The sequence below is a fragment of the Lissotriton helveticus genome, chromosome 6 (assembly GCF_964261635.1).
Source record: "Lissotriton helveticus chromosome 6, aLisHel1.1, whole genome shotgun sequence".
Classification (NCBI taxonomy): domain Eukaryota; kingdom Metazoa; phylum Chordata; class Amphibia; order Caudata; family Salamandridae; genus Lissotriton; species Lissotriton helveticus.
In genome coordinates this window covers 1,347,007,078-1,347,031,094 of record NC_136067.1, presented here as the reverse complement: position 1 = coordinate 1,347,031,094, position 24,017 = coordinate 1,347,007,078, and the positions used below count along the sequence as shown (strand labels likewise).

The 24,017-nt window shown below is 46.0% G+C and overlaps 1 protein-coding gene across 1 annotated transcript in view; it reads right to left on the bottom strand.

Annotated features, from left to right (window-relative positions):
- The window catches only part of PSMB1 (proteasome 20S subunit beta 1), a 99,712-nt gene that overhangs the window by 21,166 nt on the left and 54,529 nt on the right, over window positions 1-24,017 (bottom strand). Inside the window, exon 3 of the mRNA XM_078649081.1 lies at window positions 18,982-19,063. Within this exon, the coding sequence (XP_078505207.1) occupies window positions 18,982-19,063 (82 nt within the window). The remainder of the gene's footprint in view (window positions 1-18,981; window positions 19,064-24,017) is intronic.

Sequence of the window (24,017 nt, the reverse complement as noted above, 5' to 3'; positions counted from 1 at the left end):
CTCAAACAAACATTACCAGATCCGCGTAAAAATCCTGCAGGGTATTATAAAGAGTTGTCACAAACTGCTGGGTCATGCATTATGAATTTAGCCGATATCGACATGCTATTTGGGAACGTTGTTCCACAGCCTTTATGGGGTAAAATTCGTTATGTAGATCATGACCAGGAATTAGGTGACACGTGGGCTAATATCACTGCTACAGATGCCCGCCAAGTTGGTGGTGCTAAGCCTGAACCTTTGATAGCAGAACTACCTGGTAGAATAGTAGATTACATGAAGACGATAATGCCTGCAATACGCGTAAATTGGGATAAGTTGTCTGCATGCAAGCAAAAGGAAGAAGAAACTGTTTCAGATTTCTTCACCAGATTTGAAGAAACATTCATTGACCATAGCGGTCAAGATATGACCACGGAAGGTGGTCAGAGATTGTTTGTCGATAAATTCGTGCACAATCTGCTTTCAGAATTGTGTAGGAAATTAAAAGATTCAGAAAGTTCTTGGGCAGTCTCATCTTCAGCGCAGATATTAGCTACTGCACAATACTACGAGAATAGAGACAAAGATGAGAAAGATAAAGTTGAAAAGAAAACTAGAGAACTCAAAACGAAGGTTTTGCTACAGCAAGCCTATCCGCCACGTGGTGGTGGTAATCAAAATAATAATGGTCAGAATCACTACCAAAATACTTTTCAGCAGCCTCAACAGTATCAGAGAAACTTGCAAAGATTCGATTACACTCAACCCCGTGTAGGTCCTAACCAGTGTTTATATTGCAAACAAGAGGGTCATTACAAGTATAATTGCCCTGCCCTATCGCAACGTGCAAATGGAGTTCCTGGCGTTAGAGGTCGTGGCAGTCAGCAAGCACCTAGAGGTAGAGGACGTGGAAACGCCCCTCAGGACGCGCGCCCCCTTCCGCCACAAAACTCTATGAACAGGTTTGATCAGCAGAATAACGTATCTGACAGGACCGCTCAATACTATGTTGATGAGTATTATACAGAAAATGAGCAGTGGGAGAATAATGATTGCTAGGACAGCCATAGACAAAGAGAGGGAGTTGTTTCAGTTCCAGTAGATCAGAGTGGACCTTACGTTGAGGTGATTACATCAGGTGTGTCAGAACCTTTTCTGTTGGATACTGGTGCTACAAAGAGTTCTATTATGCACTCCAAACTCCCTGGCGCACCTTTGTCTGGCGAAATGAACGTTTCTGTAGGTTTTTCTGGCGCCCCAGTTAGAAATCCGATTTCTGACCCTTTATCTCTTTCTGTTGGTCCTTGTGAATTCGAAGCACCCCTTATTCTGACAACAGGTTGTGGTGAAAATTTGCTAGGATTAGATTTGCTAAAAAGATTGTATGCGACTTTGTACTGTTCTCCTTCAGGAGTACAACTTACTTTAGGTAAGAAAGTGGTTTCTCCCATTTATTTGTCGAGAAATGCACTTCCAGCAGAATTGTCGACTCTCCCAGATATTCTTTGGGCTACTGGTCCGAATGATGTAGGTCTTTTAGAAATTCCACCATATGTTGTAACATTGAAGTCAAATGTCAAAATGCCACGAATTCCCCAATACAGAATATCTAATGAGGGTGAAAAAGCTTTGCTAGCGATTGTTTACGAGTTGATTGAAAAGGATGTGATTGAAGAAACACGAGGCAATGTTTGCAATAGTCCTGTTCTGCCTGTTTTAAAACGAACTGACCCTTCTCAGCCACCTGTGTACAGATTCGTGATTGACCTTAGAGAGGTGAATAAAATAGTTGTGCCACAATTCCCAGTTGTCCCCGACATTACCACATTATTGACTATGATTTCAGCTTCTGCCTCCTGGTTTTCGGTGATTGACCTGAAGAATGCTTTCTTCAGTATCCCGATTGCTGAGGAAAGCAGGGATATTTTTTCCTTCAGTTTAGGAGGTCGCAGCTTCCGCTTCAAACGCGCTCCTCAGGGCTACTGTGAAAGCCCCTCAATATACAGTCAAGCTCTGAAAGCCCAACTTGACACAATGGTTTTGCCTAAAGGTGCCACTCTTGTACAGTACGTGGACGATTTGCTCATCGCTGCGGATACTGAGAAAATGTGTAAAACGGCCACGTTGTCATTATTGCGTCATCTATGTGATCTGCATCAGAAGGTGTCACTTTCCAAGCTTCAATATTGCCGACAAGAAGTGACCTACTTAGGTCATCTCTTATCGAAGGAGGGAAGGAAAATGACCCCAGAAATAATTCAGGCAATAGCAAAATTGAATGTGCCAAGAACACAGAGAGAAGTACGTGCTTTCTTGGGCATTACATCATACTGTAGACAGTGGATTCCAAATTTTTCGTTATTGGCCAAACCCTTGGTGGCATTAACGTGTAAAATACACCCAATCCCATTCCTTGGTCTGAAGAGTGTCAGAAAAGTTTTCTCGAATTACACACAGCATTATGTTCGGCCCCTGTGTTAGGTACCCCCAACTACAGTAAGCCTTTCACATTATATGTCCACGAGAAGGAGGGCTGTGCATTGTCTGTGCTGACTCAGTTATTCGGAGATAGACAGCGGCCATGCGCCTATTTTTCGTCAACTCTGGATCCGGTAGCACGAGCATTGCCAAGTTGTTTAAGGGCCACAGCAGCAGCAGCTGTTTCTATTCGACAGTCTGCTGGTCTAGTAATGAATAATACACTAATTCGTGATGGTCCCGCATGCAGTAGACACATTGTTAAATAGGACCAAGACACAGCACTTAACTAGTGCTCGACTGTCCAGTTACGAATTGACGCTACTAGCGAGCCATGTGCACATAAAAAGGTGCAGTACCTTGAACCTAGCCACATTGTTACCAATTGCAGAAGAATCAGATGCTTCAGAACAGCACGATTGTTTTCTTAGAACAGAGGAAGAGACGAAAGGGAGAGTTGATTTGTGATGGTACATTGTGGGTAGATGGTTCATGCTTTAAGCTCCCAAATGGGAACGTGAGTACAGCATATGCTGTCACAACTTTGCACACAGTCGTTGAAACTGCGCGAATACCACATGGTTCAGCTCAAGCCGCGGAACTCGTTGCACTTACGAGAGCATGTGTATTGTCTAGAGGAATGAAAGTGACTGTCTATACCGACAGCCAGTATGCATTTGGAGTGACTCACAGTTTTGGACAATTGTGGAGAGAACGTGGGTTCCTGACTTCGCATGGAACTAAGATTCAGCATGGTCAGTTGGTGAATGGGCTTCTTGAATCACTGACGTTGCCCCTGCAAATAGCGATTGTGAAATGTAGTGCACACAAGAAGGTGACTGATGATGTTGGTCGTGGAAATGCCTTTGCTGATGAAACCGCTAAGGAAACTGCAAAGAATGTGATGAGCCGAATGTATGTTGCGAGCCCAGAAAGATGGACTGGTGATGTTGGAATATGTGAGGACACGATAGAGAGCGTGAAGTCCATCCAAGCTGAGGCCACGGAGAAAGAGTTGAGCACGTGGAGAGAGAGTACAGGAAGAATGGATGCGAATGGTTGTTGGATTGAATTGACAGAGCATCAGAGATGGTTGTTACCCGATGCATATGTGCCTGCAGTGGTTACAATGGCTCATGGAATGGCCCATATCAGCGCGAAAGGGATTTGCGAGTTGTTGGCCCCAGTGTGGAAGAATTCGGGGATTCCCAAGTGTGCAGAGAATGTTGTCAAGAATTGCATGGTATGTCTGAAACACAATCCTGGTAGGGGAACCCCAACTCCAACTGGTCATTTTGCACCTCCTACGTATCCGTTCGAGGTTTTGCAGCTAGATTTCATACACATGGAGAGGTGCAACAACTTAAAATACGTGCTCGTGGTTGTTTGTGCCTTCTCAAGATGGGTAGAAGCCTATCCCCTAAAGACAATACTGCCTTGTCCACAGCGAAAGCCCTTGTAAAAGAGTTCTTCCCCAGGTTTGGAATGCCTAGCATGGTCTGGTCTGACAACGGAAGTGAATTTGTGGGTCGTGTGATGAAAAGAGTGTGTGAAGGGCTAGGCATTAGGCAGAAGTTCCACGCTGCAAATCACCCCCAATCAGCTGGATTAGTGGAATGTTACAATGGCACGCTTAAACTTAAATTGGCCAAAATCCAAGCGAGCACAGGTCTTAAATGGCCTGACGCTCTACCCTTAGCACTCATATCCACCAGAATGACTGTGCATTCACGAGTGAAACTCAGCCCTTATGAAATAGTCTTTGGTCGGCCAGCCAACATATGGGGAGTGCCTAGGCCCACGAAGTTTAGCGAGCTGCAACACCCCATTTTGCTTGATTACTTGTATGAATTGACGGCTAAATTGCGTGTTTTATATCAACAGGTCCACAACACCTTGCCTCCGGTCTCTGAGACTCCGGGTCACTCCATTGACCTCGGTTCACGGGTGCTCGTCCGCAACTTTCAAAGAACAAGAAACGACCAGCCCAGATGGACCGGGCCTCACCTCGTCCTCCTGTCTACAAGGTCGGCTGTTAGGGTGGAGGGGAAGGCCAATTGGGTCCACGGGATCCATTGTAAGAAGATACCCTTCCCTCTGCCACATGACCAATGGGTCCAGAAAGGAGGCACTGACTCAGAGCGCACAACTGATGAACGTGTAAAAGAAACTAACCCTGACTGTGAAAGCGAGAACATTTTGAGAAACTGTGCCACCACCAGAACAATTGAACTCTGTGGAACCTGAGCTACTATTTCTGGACCAGACAGTACCCGGAAAAAAACACTACAATTTGCGACCAAGAAAAACAGACTTAAGTAAAAGTCATTTCTTTTATGATCCGAGAGCAAAACCTGTGGACTAATAAAAAAATGTGTTTTTTCCCCCAAATCCTATTTTTGAAAGTGCAGATCTCCCATCTAGGTAACTTGCTTATTTTTGTTTTTTCGAACCGCCATCCGGGTTCCGCTGCTAGGGTCGCGGTTGATTAAAGACTTTTGGGTGCAGCTGACGACGTTAGGTCGTTGGTTCTGGTTGGTCCAAGGGAGTTGCCCTAGACTGACGGAAGCATCCTTTAGCAGAGGCAACCTACCACCGCGGGCAGCACCTTGGAGAGGATGGAGTTTCCTGATGTGGAGAGGCCTGCCAAACAAATGAACTTTAAGCAGAGACTTTTAAACACAATGACGAAGCAAAGTTTTATAATAGTGTGTATTTTTATGCTATTCAGCGTAATGGTCTTTTTGATAAGCTATGTTTTATTCTCTTTTCATGTGACATTTGCGCCCACTACATCACCCATACCTCCTCCTACTGTTTCCTCTCATTCTTTCCACCCTCTGCCTGACCACGAATCAAATAGGAGATTAGAGTTCATTAATAACTCCTTCGTTCAGTTATTACACCAACACCAACTTGTAATGAACACAACTTACTGTTGGGTGTGTGGTCTCATGCCCCACACCACGGATAAAGGTATCCCCTATTTGGTCCTGCCATTTAGTCACAATGGTTCAGTCTGGGCATATAGGACAATGTTCATATATGCACGAGAAATCCAACCCCTACGTTCTGTAAAAGACAACCTCAAGACTAGCGCCCTAGTCAAAGGTATAGTTGACATGATCAAGGAAGTAACTTCTTACGAAGATACCCCGGATGATGAGATACTAGCGTATGTAGGTTGGAACGTGACCGGATATGGCACTACATTAAGTGAGAAACAGCAAGCCAAAAGATCGTCCCCTATCTGGATCGTACCTCATCAAGGTCACCTGTGTCTGCAAGGTATTGGCAAGAATCCCAGAGCTCAGCTAGGGAAGAGTGTCTGTACAGAAACGTATGTTTTTGGATCTCAGACTTCCCCTGCGTTTTTAGCCGCTAAGGGTACTTATTTCATCTGCCATGATAGAGCCTATACATGGTTGCCCCCTGACTTCTCGGGCTCATGTTTTGTTTCATTCCTGTTACCTCCCACCTACACAGCAGCGGCGGATTACCATCGGACAAGGGTAGTTAGAGGTGTTTTGAGTAAAGAAGACACTGCAGGTCAAGAATTTGGTGACTTTGCAATGGGTTTTCTGCCGTTCTGGGGAGCCATGGCTAACAGCAGGAACATAAGGCAATTGACAAGGGTAGTTGAATCCACCGTGACTGAAACTGCTGGTGCCCTTAGTAACCTGACTGCTGAGCTCCAGTCGGATCGACTTATGACCCTTCAGAACCGGGTCGCTTTGGATGTAATACTTGCGGACCGAGGTGGAGTATGCAAATTGATCCAGTCTAGTTGTTGCATTTTCATCCCAGATAATGCTCCAACAGTGTACAGGGCCATCTCCAAACTGCATAAGATTTCCGAATCTATTCATGTGGATAAAGGAGATTGGTCATTAATGGGATGGTTCTGGGAACTGATATCTGCCTGGGGATGGAAAATTCTGATGGTCATTGGGATGGTCTTAGCCATTCTTTTCCTGTTCTGTCTATGCATACAGTGTGCTCCTGCTATATGTGGCCTCTGTGCTACATCATGTGTGAGGAAGCCTGTGTCAAGAGATGAACTCAGTACTAGAATGATGTTACAGCAACATCTCAATGACTTTAGGAATTTAGATCTGGACTCAGACTAACATGAGGATAGATTAATTGCCTATGTAAGGGCAAAAGGAGGGTTTGTGGTTCTGAAAATCTGGATTCATATAATAGTACTGGACTCGAGAATAAAAACTTCGTCGAAATAGGACGAATTTGGTATCAAAAGACCGAGAATGACTAGTACATCATGTACATGTATTTTCGGCGTATTCGAGTGACGATTTCACCTCGAAATCGTCATTTACATTCTGAACCCCACTCCCATTTATATGTTGCCCTTTACCTTTGCCTTAATCCAGTTGAATTTGATTCCACAAGGACACATACTCCTTAATCGACTTCTCCCTGACCTCAGTACAAGTTAGAACCATTGCCCCAGGCCGAACTCGTTAGGTCAGTTCCCTCCCAGTGGCCGAGCAAGATAGCATCTAGGCTCAACCAGCCATAAAACCATTTCACCGTGCACACCTGCCATATCTCGCTCACATCTTTTCTCCACTCCTTTTCTTCACTTGCTTTATGATGGGGAGGTGACCGTTTTTATTGGGGGTCCAGCGATATCTGATGAAATGTTGGGCCTTGCCGGATGATTTGTTATGGGCAGCACGACGTGAAATATGTACATGTCATCATGACTCTGCTTTTCTTTTGTAACCAGTAACTATAAATGAAATACCACGAATTCGAAGAATGTTTGCCCAAGGCCGAATATCATGTATAAAGAGAAGCCTGACTTCGTGAAAGTGTGCAGTCTCCTGAGAATATACCTGTATTGTACTTCTAGGACCCTGTTACCTTGGTTGCAGCCAATAAACAAATCTTTGACTTCACCTAGAAGACTCTGAGTTTCTGTAGGTCTGCATCAGGAAGAACCCGAGGTCTCTGGGTGTTGATTCCCGGACACCGCTGGGTTACCGGTTCTGTGCCGGTTCTTAAAAACCCAGTACCTCAGAAGGGTTTACGTTTCCTCAAAGTGTTGATTTGGAAGTTAGCTCCTTTAGTAGCTTTGATAACGTGCTGCTGCATGTTGAGCTTGGCGTCAAGTGTAAGGCCTAAGGATTTCGCAGATTCCACAATGGTGGGTTGGACATTGAGCGCCGTTAGGTGCTTGAGCCAGGTCTGGGTGATGGCAATCTTCGTGGGAGGTGAGATCAGAAGGAACTCAGTTTTTTTAGAGCATTTAGTTTGAGGTGATTATTGGCCAACCATGATTGGGTGTCTGAGTGTGGAGTTCAGAAGCTTGATGTCTTCCGGGGATTGTAGCTTGAGGTAAAGTTGAGTGTCATCGGCGTACATATGGAAGTGTACATTAGATGCTTGAAGCAAGGTGGTGAGTGGTTCCATGACGAGGTTGAACAGTGTGGGGGATAGGGAGGAGCCTTGTGGGACGCCTAAGGTTACAGGCACAGGTGAAGACAGCACGTTGTTGATCTTGAACTTCTGAGACCGGTTATGTAGGAAGGAAGTGAACCATTTGAGACCAGTCCCGGATAGACCCATTCTGGTATTTAGCAGCTCCAGTAGGTTCTCATGTTTGACAGTATCAAAAGCTGAGGAGAGGTCAAGAAAGATGAGGAGGCAGGAATCGTTGCGATCAAGGATTTGGAGGGCGTCATCAATTATGTGCGTCATAGCCGTTTCCGTGCTGTGTTTCGCTCGGAAGCCACCCTCATCAATGTGTTTTGTCAGTTGGAGTTGTACACATTTTTCCAGTAGCTTGGCCAAGGTGGGGATATTGGTGATAGGGCGATAGTTGTTCAGGTCAGCCGGGTCAGCTGTAGGTTTCTTGAGTATAGGTGTGACTTGCCCCACCTTGAGGGAGTCTGGGATGAGACCTTGTTGAAGGGAGCTGTTAATGATTTTGGTCCAGAGTGGGAGGAGCAGGGGGTGAAGTCTTTCACAGCATTAGCAGGTAGGGTGTCTGTGAAGTGATTAGAGGGCTTCAAGGTGCCGAGCAGTTTGTGAATTGCTTCTACAGTGTAGGTGTCGAATGACATCCATGAAGCGTTGTTTTTAGGGTGAGTGGTAGTCATGCTGATGGGGCTGGAGTATCGCTTACATCATTGAGGAGATCACTTCTTATGTTGTCGGTCTTTAGCTTAAAGAATGCAGAAAAGTCTTCACAGTGTGGAATATCGCTTGTTGCGCTGTTTGATTGTAACGGTTGCATCTTGGTTTGAGTTTTGACTAGTTCGAACAGTTTTCTTGGTCGGTTCTTTGCTTGGTCCAGCTGGAGGCTGAAGAAGTCAGATTTCGAACGCTTGATTTTCCTAAAGTAGGCATTTCTCTTGTTCTTCAGCGTTTTTAGGTGCAGTGCTGAGGGGTCAGATCTCCAGGTGCGCTCTGCCATTCGCATAGCCCGTCTGTCTTCATTGAGTCTGCCATCGTACCAAGGGTTCGAATTCTTGGTGGAGACTCTTCAGTTGCAGGGGGGCAGCTTCGTTGATTATTGAGTTTATAGAGTCGAGGTAGTGGTCAGTCAGTGATTGGACATCGGGGGCGCCCTTAGGGGGAAGGAGGAGACTGCAAGTGTGAGAAGGAAGGGAGTTAGGGTTGAGATTCTTCATGTCCCTTTTCCAGATCTTGGATTTGGTGGGTTGAGCCGTGTTAGGTTTAACTTTTTCGTTGATGAAGAAAGTGATAATGTGGTGGTCTGACCAGTCACAGGGTTGGATCGACCCCAATTGGGTAGAGCCTTCTTTGGCGATGATAAGGTCGAGGATCGAGCCTTTGTCGTGTGTCGGGCTGTTGCAGATTTGGGTGAGGTCGAGCGCATCGAGGAAAGTTTTGAGACCATTCACCACTGCGTCTTTCTGATCATTCCAATGGAGATTGAAGTCACCCAGGTAAATTTGAGTGATCAGCCGACCGGCATTGGATGAGATCGTGTCCATAATTTGTTGGGTGAAGGTGAGGTTGTCCCCGGGCGGGTGGTAGAAGACATGTAAAGAGCAGACAGGTTTGCCCTTGCTGGAAATATCGAGGCAGAAGAGTTCACAGGAAGTGAGGGAGGGGGAGGTGACTTTGGTAACAGAGAGGTTACTCCTAAAAATGCATGCGATTCCACCGCCCAACTTGCCAGTCCTATCGAGCCTAATGATGCGGTAGTTGGGGGGGACTAGGATGTCCATTATAGGTGTAGAAGTTTCAGTTAGCCACGTTTCCGTCAGGATGGCTAGGTCGAGGTCCATTGCTATGATGAGATCCGCGATGTCGGAGGAGTGTCTCGGGGCCGATCTACAGTTGAGTAGGATGCATTTGAGTCTGGGGGAAAGAGGGGTGATCGAGTGTTCTAGAGAGAGTTATGAATAAGCAGCACATGTGATAAAGACAGTCCACTAAGTGTGAACCTAATGCTTTATCAAATAATGAATTGAAACAATACTAATCAGAAGTAAACAACGGTGCTCCACAAACTACATAAAAGGTGCAGTGAGGCAGTGCTTATGAAAAGGTGAATACTAAAATTAAGAAGGCAAAAAGTCAGGTACAAATTGAATCAAAGCATTTTGGTGTATATAATAAACCCATAAGAACAGATTGGGTCACTCTCTACTTAGAATGCCAAATCCAGGTCTTTTAAACACGAATTCTGATGGCATTTCGACCTGTAAATAATCTGGGTCATTATCAGGACCAAAAAGATGGATGCAGCCTCTTGGGCGTTCTGTTTGCAGACAACTGATTAATTAAATCTCAAAGAAATAAATTGATGGGTGTCACTAGAGGCTACATAATTAATGGAGAGAACACCATAAATACATCAGTGTTTTACAATTAATAGAGGAAAAAAGTGGTAATTAGTTCTACTTTTCACAAAAGGGGTGCGCTATCTGGGTAATAATCCACAACAGCTGTGCGCTTGTGTTTAAAAGGATATGAAAAACGGAGGTAATTACCCCTAGTTCGGTAGATGCAAAATACAAAAGGTATATGGGCGGGGGTGGACGGGTTCTGAAAGGATGGAAGGATGAACAGAAAAACAGGATTGTCAAAAGAGAATATGATGAGCTTCAGCAGAAGATAAAAAAAAGAACTTGGGGCTTTGTAAAGGTCAGAAATGTGTTAGGCCATTTTAATATCAAGCAAAGTTCCACTGCAGTTATTTTGGTCCTCAAACACCATCTCACTGCAACCCTCCCAGCATATCTGAAAAATGTGTAATCTAGCAGAGTTATCACTCAGTGCCTCAAGGTCCACCTGATTTTTTTTTTTTAAGTCCTGAATAAAAATAAAACAAAGTGGGTAGAGGAGCGATTATTGAGGGAGATCTAAGCAAAATGTTACATTAATTAATTTTCTAGCATTATCCAGCTATCAACAAATTATGCAAGTTTGCCCGTTTTGTGGCCTTATCCAGGGTATGAGGCATTAGGTATATGCTGCAATACAATCCATCTGTCTTAAATTAACTGTTTTATACTCCGGCCTGTTAAAGTCTACCATATGATCTAAATCGGAAGCAATTTAAATGTTGCATTAGACCCACTTTATAGATCGGAAAGGGGCACTAACACATATGTGGTAATGTCCAGAGGTAAGCCTCACAGCTCTGTTCCATTCTACTCAAGCTGCCCTCGATAATGGGCTGAACAAGCCAGAAGAAGTCTGTGGTTGCATGGGTTCCCCCAACGAGGCCAGGTGGCATGGCAATTTATCTGGAGCTTCCTTTTAGTGGGGAGGCTTAAAACTGATATGTAAATACAAAGTAGGCGTCACTAGCGGGACTGTAAGCACAAAACCAAGAGATCAAATGCAATGCTGACCAAAGCAACTACCTGTGGCTCAGGACAAAGCAACAATTGGAGTCATTATAATTGTGTTTCTTCTGTGCGAGTATCACCATGAAAGATGTAAACTTGGTGGACGCCATGCAGGAACCTACTTGCAAATATACATATTGTGGCAGTTAATTAGTATTGAAGCAAAGAAGCACGGAGTAAGCCTTCCTGGAACAGAACACCCTTGTCTATGCATGCTGGTATTAAAGAACTTCAGTACCAGTGCGGGCAAAGTAGCCTTAATCCCTGTTCTTTTGTGATTATGGTATTAAAGAATGGATACATTTGCACTAGGTGGAAAACTGTGGATCACACAGGAGCCTTTCCAAAACAGTACTTCCAAATTATCGGGGATTTGGATGAAAGATTTTTGTGTGATGCTAATATGGAATATACAAATGCAGACACAAGGTACAACTCCTAAATGGTTTGTATTCTCAACCGAATCAAGCTGCAAGGGATACTGTGAGAAAATAGTCTAATAGTCAGTATTTAAGGAAAAGATCTTATTAATCACCAGCTGCACAAGAAGGGATATATTAGGAGAGGAACCGAGCTGATCCATTTTCAGTCTGACAAGGTAAGCAGATATAAGAAAAGAATCTTCGTAGAGGTATTTCAGTCACTTACAAAATCCGTAACAAAAGTGACCCTAAATTAATTCAATCAATTGAGTCTGGAGTCTCTTGGCTTTTATACAGCAGTAACTACAGGTTATGTAGAATATGCTGAAATCAACAGATTCAATTTGATCCCACCAACTGAAGATAAAGTGATGTGTGAAGTCATCTTATCTTCCCTGTGACAGGGAAAAGACAGGTTAGAAAGGAAAAACATTTTTTTTAAATCACCACATTTGTCTACTAATGCCCTGAAAAATAAATTGTTTAATTGGATGGGAGAAATAATTTTCAATTAATATTTAACTTCTTCCAGGAAAAGAAAAAAATGTAAAAAAAGAAATGTAGTAGCGAGGTTCGGACTTTCAAGTTGGTGCTAACTTTCTTTGTGTATCCCAGGATGGAATTTGGGCAAATGGGAGTGGAATTCCCTGACCTTAATTTAACAGGTACAATGTTTAGGAAGTTTAGGAGACGTATCTGCTCTCTTCTAATACTACACTACAAGAAAGTAGTGCATTGTGAAATATGAAGTTAAACCCCTTAACTGTCCTTAGATTATAGTAATGACGTTAACAAGAAGAGAATCTCATTTTGCTGGAACTTATGGACTTATAAGTGCAACCCATCCCTTTGTCCTCTGTAGTCATATGCGGAGAGGCACTCCATTACCTTATACATCCACTACGCTGCGACTTATTTTGGTCCAGCTCATGGAGCCAATAACAATATTTGCTCTTAAAGCCGACAGTCAGCCGCCCCATTTTGAACATTGCTATCACCTCTGCAGTGATGTTCCGAGTCACTGGACTGATCTGTCTCCCAGAAGCTCAAGAGCCAACCCCTTTAAGAAATGTACAGCAACTGTGTGGTACCCTAGGTCTTCCAGTTAACATTGGTATACCAATTTGCTTGCACAAGCTGAGAGATTTGAGGGAGATTTCCTGCAGACTCCAAGAAGTAATGTTATTTGATTTTAACAACACACAGAGGGCCAGTGGTTTGGTACTGGGCATTTATGTAGTCAAGAGTTAACTTTTCAAACAGTTCTGAACTGTCCATCGCAGACTACCCAAAGTTGATAACTTTAAAAGTGGTGTAACAGCAAGGAAAAAGTCAAAATGATGGTATCAAGACCACTGCATTTTGTGATTTTCAAATGCAAGCACTGTGTTCTTTTTCGATGGCTAATGAATAATTAGCACTGCATACCAACAGAAAATATTGGTGGCTAGGACCATAAATAAGTAGCGGTAACTTTTCCCAGTGGAATTAACCTTTGGCAACACCCAGCTGATCACAAAGACAGGCCTTCTAATGACTTGCAATGAAACATTAAATTAGGGCACTGTTGATTTTTTTGCTCATTGATTTAGAAGTAAATCTAGGCTTTTTACATCAGATAAAATAACCGGTTACACGTGCTGCATAGAACCATGGCCATTGGAATCATCGGTCTCTGCGGTCGTGGCATTTTCTGCACACTTGACACATCATCTTCTTTTGTTTCTAGATTAAATGGATCAAACGTTACTAAAAATGCTACCACACGTGTTGCGGCTCAGTGACAGGCCTTTTGACATGTAGAGGCAGATCACATTTCAGATACTGCTTCTGCATTTAGGTTTTAAACGTGTATTAATGATGTGACACCTTTGCCCATACAGGGTTAACATGATAAAAACAATTACATAATTGTGAAGTTAAATCTGCTTCAAAAGTGTTGCTTTATGTCACTATTCTTGGAGTTTATTCATCCACAACACATAATTTGGCCCTACCCGGCTACATACTTCCATTGGCTTTACAGATAATTGCTAAAGATTTAGCAATAGGGAGATCCATCCTGAAAACCTAACTTTTGGGCCAATGAATGTTGATCAACTCAGTCATTCATTCTCAATGTTTCAAAAAGCAGTGTGAATAGCCATTGTGGAGTTTATTTGTAGTGTCGACTGGATATGTAGGCACATGTACAATTGTGTTGAAGAACTACAATGCATACTTTTAAAGTGTGTAAGCTAGCTAAGTTCACATTTAAACAGTTTTAGGCCTGACCCTTCGATAAACAAGCATTGGCAAAGTCCACAGTTCTGGCCACAACAGTCATGCACAAATGCTGCTTGCATGAGTAAAAGCATTTAAGCCAGCGCTTATGGGGGGAGAGGGAGAGAGAGAGAGAATGGAGTAGTGAGATAAGTGATGCTGCTTTCATTAGTACACTAAGATTATTCTAAAAAAGCCAAGGCCCTTTAATACTTTGTGGTAGTGAGCTATGCTGACTTTTTAGCAACCGATAGGAAGAGGAGTTGGCCTAACGGCTAGGGCGGTCGACCTCCAATCTGGGGAACTGTGTTCAAGTCTCGGTAATGACGCTGAACATCATGTGATTCTCGGCAAATCACTTAATCTCACCATGCCTAACAAAAATGAATGTGTGGCCTCATGTAACATAACTGGTGCCATGTAAAGCTCTCCGATACCCGATTCGGGTCAAGTTCGCGCTATAAACTCTGTAAAAAAAAAAAAAAAAAAAAAAAGCAGCTTGTGCATCACTAACTGACCCAGTTCTTGCTGCTTTTTCAATAACATTCTTTTTCTTTTTCACCTGTGAAAACATGTATTGTAACCCTACAACAGAGATTTACAAAGGCAGAAGAGACAGGTTCACCTGCAATCTGAATTGCCTGAAGGGAAGTATTCCATAAATACTGTGCTAAAGTTAAGTGCATATCATCTTTCTAATTTATTTTTCATTCTCTGAACTCAATATAGTTTGAAGTTGAAAATATTTGTAAAGCGCTCTGTGGCCAAGCGGCTTCCTGGCGCTGGAAGATTGACTATTGCAGGTGGAAGGAGCACCAGGGAGAGGTTAAGAAGGGAAGGCTTGTGAAAAAAGATGAGTTTTGAGGGCCTTACGGAAGTGCAGGTAGACAGTAATAGATCTGATGGTCAGCGGGAGCCTGTTTCAGAAGCGGGGGGCAAGGATGGAAAATCTGGTGCCACCTACTCTGGACTTGCGAAAGCGAGGAACGCTTAGAAGTGCCTGGCTAGAGGAGTGGAGAGTGCGGGAAGGAAGATAATGGGTGATCATGGGATTAATAAAAACAGGGGCCGTGCGAGCGCAGGCCATGAAGACCATGCAACCCATCTTAAAAAGGATTCTCTGCAGGATGGGGAGCCAGTGAAGGGACCGAAGTAAAGGGGTGATGTGATGAGATTTAGGGAGCCGATGGATAAGACGAGTGGCCTGATTCTGGATGGACTGGAGGCGGCGCAGTTCGTAGGCAGGAATGCCCGCGTACAGGCAGTTCCCATAGTCCAACTGTGAAAGAATCATGGCCAAAACAATAATTTTGAGGGCATCGAAGGAGAAAAAGTGAGAGATCTTGCGGATAGCCCTCAGAGACAGATAACAGGATGAAACAACAGAGCTAACCTGGGGACGCATGGAGAGGTCCTGACTGATTTTGATTCCCAGGGTTCTAACTGAGACAGAGGGAACCGGGGGAGGACCAAAGGTGGAAGGCCAGAAGGCAGGGGTCCAGGGGCAGGTGGAGCCACCGGTCAGGACCAACTCCGTCTTGTCCGGATTAAGCTTTAGATGGTTTTGGTTCATCCAGTCAGAAATAAAAATGTGTGGTTTGAAATTGGAGGATGGGATCAGGGTCGTGGGAAAGGTCAAAAACAAGTTGAAGGTCATCAGCGTAGTTGTACACGGAGACCTCCATGTTTAACAGAGAAACAATAAGGGGATAGATGTAGAGGTTGAAGAGAAGAGGGGAAAGGGAGGAACCTTGGGGGACCCCGCAGGGCACCGCGCGAGAGGGGCAGAAAAACCAGAGAGGCGAACAGCCTGCATCCGACTTTGGAGGAATGAGGCGAGCCAAGAGAAAGCGGTACCCTGGATGCCCGCTGCCCTGACACGGTCGAGAAGGATGGAATGGTCGACCGTGTCAAAAACAGCAGACAGATGGAGAAGTACCAAGGCTTGGGGGGAGTTGGAATCGGCCTTACTCTTCAGCTCGTCCAAGACAGAGAGGACCACAGATTTGGTCGAGTGGACCGGGCGAACGCCAGCTTGATGGGAGGCCAAGAGATGGTTGTCCTCGATGTAGCCCGAGAGGCAGGAGGTGATGTGGCTCTCTAGAATCTTACCTAAGTAGGGGAGCAAAGAAATGGGCCTGAAATTGGCAGGGAGAGTGGGATCAGAGCCGGGATTTTTTAAGATGGGGATAGCTATGGCCGATTTAAAGGAGGCTGGGACTGTGCCCTGAATAAGGGAAGCATTAAGAAGGGATAGGGGGGTGTCGGGACAGCCAGAAAACAACTCCCTTAAAATGTGAGCAGGTCCACAGTCGGCAGAGGAGCCTGACTTAACTTTCCTGAGCAAAATAAGGAAGGATTCTTTCGAGATAGGTGGAAATTGGTTAAGAGAGGAGGAAAGAGGGGGAAGGGAAGGGGAAGGGAGAAGAGAAGATGGCAGGGGGATATTCCGTTTAATGCTAGCAATCTTCTCAAGGAAGAAATCATTCAAGGAAAAGCAAAGAGGTTGGGATGGGACAGGATGGGGGTTGACTCTGTCGGATGCGGCCAGATTGTGAACAATAGAGAAAATCTCCTTAGGTTTGTTAGCCGCTGACAACATTTTGCCAGAGAAATATTCTGTTTTGGCTGAGAGAATAGCTCTCTTATAGTTGTTGAGGAGAGACCTATATCGATCCCTCAGAGAGGGGCAGTAGTTGCGCCTCCACTGACGTTCTGATTGTCCGAGAGCCAATTTTAAGGCTTTAAGACTATCAGAAAACCATTTATTGGCTTCGTGAAGGCGACACGCCTTGACCCTCCTGAGGGGGGCAACCAGGTCGCATGAAGCGGACAGCCAGGTGTTAACGGCGTCAACTTGGTGGTCAAGGGAGAGGTCAGATAAGTCAGGGGGGAAAGTCGCCAGGGAAGAGCAAAGAGTGTCAAGATCCACCCGGTTCCAATTTCGTGCTAGAATATTCTTGGGCAGGGGGGGCTTGTCGGTAGCTTCAAGGTCAATGGAGAAGGAGATAAGCGAGTGGTCCGACCAAGTGCAGGGAAGAATGGTGGTGGGAGATATAGCCCGACTAGCCGACCATAACTGGTCAAGAATGTGGCCGTGGACATGAGTGGGGGAGGGAATATGAGAAGTGAAATCGAGACCACACAGAGTGTCAGAGAGGTCTTTAGAAGTCTGATCTTCCCTGGGGTCTCCAGGCCAGTAGTTAAAGTCGCCTAATAAAAGAACCGAGGAGTTATTGACCACTAGAGTGGCCAGCAACTCCTGAAGGCAGGCACAAAATAGGGCATGGTCTGAGGGGGACGGTATAGAAGGAATACAGTGAGGGGGACCGTAAGGTTCACCGAGCGGGCCACTATGAGGTCTACATTAGGTATGGAAGGGTAGGAAAGCGGTTGGAACTGAAGATGGGATCGGATGATTATAGTCACGCCCCCGCTGACTTTCCCGTCGGGGCGATCGGCCCGGAGGGCATAATAGGAGTCGGGGAGCGCAGATAGGACATCTGGCAGGGAATCTGCAGAGAACCAGGTTTCCGTGAGAAACAGAAAATCAGAGGTCTCGGTGTCCAAAAGATTGAAGAGTTCCAACTGGTGCCTGGCCGCCGATCGGGTGTTGAGAAGATAGGCTGAAGCCATAGTGGGCGGGCAGGAGAGGGGAAGGGGAAGGGAAACAGGGAGGACAGACGACTGGGGCCTAAGTAAGGGGGCCGTAGGGGGGGAGGGGCAGGGATTCCAAGTGCAGAGATGCGTTTGAGCGTGGACAGAGGGGCCAATTGCCTTGGTGAGCAAGGAGCTGTGTAGGAGTGTAGATTAAAATAGGAGCAGGGTCTGCGGACGGGCGCAGACGGGCTTGCCTTTGGCGCGCCTTTGGCGCACCCGCTGCGCGGACGAGGAGGCATGGTTCTTTTATACGATATGGAGGAGGGCGGGAGGCGTCCTGTAGCTAGACTGCAACCCCTTCCTCCTGGTAAGATGGCGGCTGTGACCCCCTGTCCCTCGGCATCAGCACCTAGTCGGCTGCGCAGGGGATCAGGGTTCGAGGTGCAGGAGCTCAAGGTACTCAAGTTTTATACCAGGATGTCTTGTGCATTGTGCACAAATGGGTGTTTCGGGAAAATAATGGACTGGCTGCTAATTATTGCTGACTGTATTGATGGGAGTAGCTGCGAGCGAGTCACAATAAAGAAAAAGATGTGCCAAGGAAGCCGTAGTTCAAAGGTGGGTTTCACCATTACAATCAACGTAAGTCACACAAAAAACACATGCTTCCACCCGGATATAGAATAGATAAGCATCTAAACGGTAATAGTGGTAAGGGTTTTTATTTTTTTACACAACCATGTTTTTCATTGTTAATACAAGTTTTTTCGCACATGCCAAACAATGTTCTTGCAAATTATAACGACATAGGATTGTGCAGTTACATACTCGAGTACCCCCAAACTTCTGTTATTCGTTGTTTATAACCAGAGTGTGCTGCTTTTAGTGAGTAAGCATGCATGTTAAGATGGCTTTGAACTTACATAAGTAGTTCCTGCCAGTTAACCACAATGTATCCCATTTGTTGCAATGGAACTACTTCGTAGTATACAGAAGGATTTACCAGGCAGTCAACAGCGTTATGTAGGAGAGCTATACTCTTCTGGGCTGAGACAACAGTCATAACATTTCAAGCCAATGGCTGAGAGAGACTAGTCAAATAAGTGGCAGATTTAAACCCCAGCATAATAATTTTGGAAATAATTTGTGATCAAACCAAGAACTAAAAAATATGGGAGGACACTCATTGAACGTTTTGTGCTTGCATTTAAGAGTGTGACTACAGACAGTTGTAAGTAGCAGGGATATTACTGCATGGGGGATTTTATTTCTACTTACGAAGCAACGGGAAGCAGATTATGCTACAGAAAAGTCAAATAGTTTTAAATACCCTATACCCGCTGAACCGAAAGAGTTATAAACTTAGGCATCTAAAATACCTTTAATCTGGCTTCGATAATCTTGGTAAGAGTGAGACAGTCGCCATGGAATCCACTGCATCCAATAACTGTTTTGTCGGTCCTGTAAAATACAAAGGTGTCATTACCTGCGGTGGCAGTTTGAAAGGAAAACAACTGCTGTATACAGAGATCGGAACAACAAAACGAATTAACCAACAAAACCATAGAAATCTACTGAAAGTCAATCAGCCAGCCATGCAGAAAGGAGAGAAAGGTGCCTGGAAACTGAGCATGTTCCTCTTCGCGCCTCGGTGCGTTTCATTTAATTTATATCGAAAAATGTACCTGTCCTCAAATCAGAAATCACAACCCAAGGCAAGTAATTTTGATACTTAAGAACTGAAACATAGTACCAATGGATTCATTATCATGTAAACTGAACCTTATAGTTGAAACGTTAAACTACGCAGAGAATGCCAAAACGTTCTTGTTCGTTCAGCAAGAGATAACTCTTGGTCATCAGTGCTTTTATGAGTATTGCAAATTTAGAACGTCAAGGAGTTCGGCATAATTCAAGATTTTTTTTTACATTGAGCCTAGAGCCTGCGAGCATGCGCTGCTCTGGAAGACTTATTGTAGAGGGGCAGGAAATAGAATACCCTCCAACTCTCCACCCATATTTGCCATTGGCTTGTTCCATTGTCTGTCCTAAACGCTGGCTTCTGATTTGTCAATAGGCTTGTTAGTCCATCCTTAGTACCGTCTCCTTCATTTGTCACCTCCCATGGCGACTGGCCCCTTTACTTCGGTTGTAACAACGTACGTGTTACTTACACTGTGAGCATTATTTTCTTTAATGAGGTTCTCCTACTCCCCCGCCCGCCCTCCCGTGTTCTGTGCCTGCTCTCCCCTTCAAACCCCAACTTGTCTGTACCTTCTCGCCCCCGTTGCCCGTGCCTTCTTATCCCCCTAGCCTGCCCTCCCTTCTTGCCCTTTTACGCCTGCCCGCCCTTCCGTTGTCCACGCCTTCTGCCCCGACGCCTGCCCTCCCATTGTCCGTGCCTTCTCGCCCCCGCCCTCCCTTCTGTTGCCCGTACCTTCTCCCCCCCCTGCCCGCCCTCCCTCCCGTTGTCCGTGATGCCTACCATTTAAAAATGCAATAGGTCTCGCGTAAATGTGAGACCTATTGCATTGCAAATGCTTGTACAAAGAGCACAGCCCCTCTGTGTCCGTCACTCGCACAAAAGTTGTAAAAACACTGTAGCAACACATCCTTCCACATGTACAGGCCCCCATTCTCTTCACTTTCTAGAGTGAGATGGTATGTGGTACAAGCACAGAGCACCAGCACTGGGGTCCTGCCACCTGCTGGTGAGGCCATGAGCCCCTCGCTATCAGCCTCTCATCACTAACCCTATAAGATTAGCCATAGAAGCTCCTAATACTCTTTCTAAACACATGGCAGCACACTCGGTCACATTTCCAAGACATGGATTTGAAGAGAGACTACTGGGATTGAGGGAACCCGCACCCTCCATCGCCTCTTCCTGCTGGTGCGAGCCAGACGCTCCGCCTCCCCTCCTTCCTTAGTGCCTCCAGACAGTGTGCTCCCTGCCTGCAATCAGACCTTCCTCCTGTGCCACCACCTGTGTGATAGGGACCAGCATACGCTGCTGTCCCCATCCATGGACTGCCCAGTGACCTGCCCCCTCCTGTGAGGTGCAGAAATGGTGCTACGAACCTCCTTGCTCCGTAAGGACAGCTCCCACCATAATGCTGCTGTGCTACAGAGCCACCTCAGGCAGCCGCATAGCACTACATTATTTACTAGTATTTCTTTATTGTATTTATAAATCACAAACATAGCTGCAGAGGGCCGCACAGCGCTGCAGGAGAAACCGGATAAGAAGCCAACATGTGCGGATTTTACGCATTAAGGTACTCCTGGTACTGGCCAAGATTATGTGACCCTTCACCCTAGTTAACCCTTATCTGACCGGCCTAAAGCATCACAAGCATAAAAACAAGGGGGTATAAAGCCAGCTCAGTTTACCTTCTAAACCAAACTACGCAGTACACAATCTTTCAAAGCAGTTGTAATCGGAAGGGTGTTTGCCTTAGAACATGCTAGACTTTCCTACAGACAAAATAAGAAGTAGATTTAATCATACTAACAACCTATATCCAGATGTTTTAGGTTCAATACAGATGTAATGATGCACTTGCATAATTTCCCAGATACATCATATTACAATTGATCAACGCAAATGGAGAATTTTTATAGGACTAATTGCTTTGTGTGAAAACACCCAGGGCCACGCCACTCACATTGCTTCTGTCATAAAGAATAATAATAAGCAACCATCATTCTCATATCAACAAGAGCTTCTACTTCATTCATTGGGACAATAAACTGTAAATGCGCATCTCAGATTGGATAGGAATCCATTTTTCTTCAACTCCTCTCGCGGATTCACAGGTTTTAGCTCTGCAGCACATCAAGGAAAAAACACAGATGAGGGACCCCTAGATGTTAGGTAATTCTGTGCTATTAAATCTTCAAGATTAAAAACTGAAAAGCTGTTCCTACAACCTCCGTTCCATTACACAGCAAAGAGTTAAATAACAAGAGATCCAGATTTGTGAGAAGGCTTAGGAAAGGTTGTGGTGCAATTTTTTTGGTCTCGCCTAGGCAGCACTTGCGCTGTCTCTTCAAGACTTTCAGGAGATGGGCATAAAGCTCCGCACACTTTCCGCCCCTCTTTTTAATTGGCTCCTGTCCATTGTAAATTATGGCTTTTCGTGGTCAATAAGTTTAGTAGTCCCTCCTTAGTACCACCTTGGCTCCTGTCCCTGTCTATTGTAAATGATGGCCTTTCATTGGTCAATAGGCTTAGTAGACCCTCCTTAGCACCGCCATGTTTCTTCTTGTAACTTCCCATGAGGACACCCAGTTACATGTGTTGTTACTCCCTAGGTTTTAATTACAGCTTCAAGGCACTATATTTTTAAAAGGCTTCAGGCAGGACCTAAGCTAGGCTGGCACTGGTTACTTCACTCACTAGAACATCTCATATTTATATGAGACCATCCATTCATTTCCCTTCATCAGCTCCACACAGAGTACAACTTAATCTGAAATTAATGTAATAATTCTTTTGTCACATTTCAAAGCTACTAATTGGATGTATGAAAAAAGCTATTTGAATTTACTCATAGTACTGACTTACATGCAATGCATTATGGGTAGGGTGGACTTACCACATTTTCTGCAGGGTGTAGTACCACACGTGACAAAAAGAGGTCCCATGGGCCCTTTTACTTCAGTTGTTACACATATGCTTTAATTAGAGCCTAGGAGCACTATTTTCTTAATTGGCTTTCTCCTGCCTGTTGCAGGCAGGCCACGTTCGCTCTCAGAATGCTTTTTTAAAATGTATACTGTATGGCCACCTCAGATGGGATAATGGCAGACGGGCTTTTCTTTTACCTGAAAATGGGCATACTTGTTTTATTATTGTGGATCGTTAGCGTTCCATTGATGTCACCACGGCCTTACGACTTTAAACATATAATTGCTCATATTTCAAACAGCTGTGCACTGTTTCGCTTAGGTAGTTTAGGATGCTCACCAGGGACCTCTAGGAGCAGCTTGCGGTACTGCACCTAGACATGCAATACCAGTTTTGCACCCAAATATAGCAATAAGCAGGCGTGGCCAACTGCATGGCCGGGTGAGACGTGCCTAGGCGCAGCTCCCTGTAAAACTGCTCGTAATCCGTCATTTATGCATCCAGTGACTCTGACAAGCCTGAAATCTGCAGCGGGGGAGACGGCGGAGGGTCTGGGGCACCCGAGGAGAGCATCGGACCCGTCCTGCATGCTCGCAGAGGAGAGATTTTGCTTTTCAAATACCTCCCGAGGGATGGAATTCCCCGTATAAAAGATGGCGGCGCCCGGGGCTCCCGAGGCCTACATCTAAGACATCGGCGTGGCGGTGAGAGCGGCGGGTAGTGCTGGCTCCCCCCGTGTGCAGGCAGCGGACTCCGCGACTCGCTCCTGCCCCCGGCTGAGATTGGCCCCCCCCGGACGACATTGAGGGACGCCGGCGCGGGATCGGGCGAGATCCGGTGGTTCTGGGACCGCGACCCTTGGCTTCCTGTTTCCCGGATGGGCTGTCCGGAGAGTGCGGCCCCTGCGGCAACTGTCGGTGCCCCGGTGACGGTGCTGAGACGCTGAGAAACCAGGGACGGGCCGTCCGACCTGTGAGCGGTGGGTGCCCATCCTTGCCCCCACCTCCGCCCGCAGGGTTGGCCGGGGCCGGTGAGACCCGAAGTACGTGCTTCCAGAGGCGGGTGGATTGAGCCCGACTGCGGCGGACCCACGCTCTACCAAGGGAGGGCTTGACGGGCTGTTCCCTCTCGCCCACCCCCCCTGCAAATACCGGCGATTGTTCGGCGGACCCCGGCCCCTGGCAGACACACACGGGGGGGACTCTGGTGATCGGATTGGGAGGCGGACCTGGCTGAGCCCCGGAGGGGTCCCTGAGACACAAAGCTGGTCCTGGTCATCCCGCTGTGGAGGGTCGCGGGTGACGGTGGGCCCTAAAATCCGAGAACGGGCACTGAAGTGGAGAAGGCCAGGGGTGAGGTGAGGGCCTTCTCCCTACACACTCTGCTACATCGGAGAGGCCCTCCCTGGGCCCCTGGGGACTGCCGTTTTGGTCGCTCTGCAGGGCACTGGTGCTGCTGCTCTCTCCCCCCCCCCCCCCTTTTACATCGGCTGCGGAGGGGCACGCCCGTGGACGAGTCTTTGGGGGCACCATGGGCAAAAGAGATCCGGCCCAGAGGACGGCCAGGCAAGAAACTATGGACAATTATGCAATCTCGAGGGCCCAGAAGGAAACAGCCACTGGGGCCCGGGAGACACACAACGACACTGCCATGCTCCTTGAGGCCATACAGGCATCGAGAACGGACATCCAGAACTCGAGGGCGGCGCTGGAGACCAAAATAGGGGAGGTGGGGTCAGAGGTCCTCCTACTGCGCCAGGACTTCAGGAATTTATCTGACCGA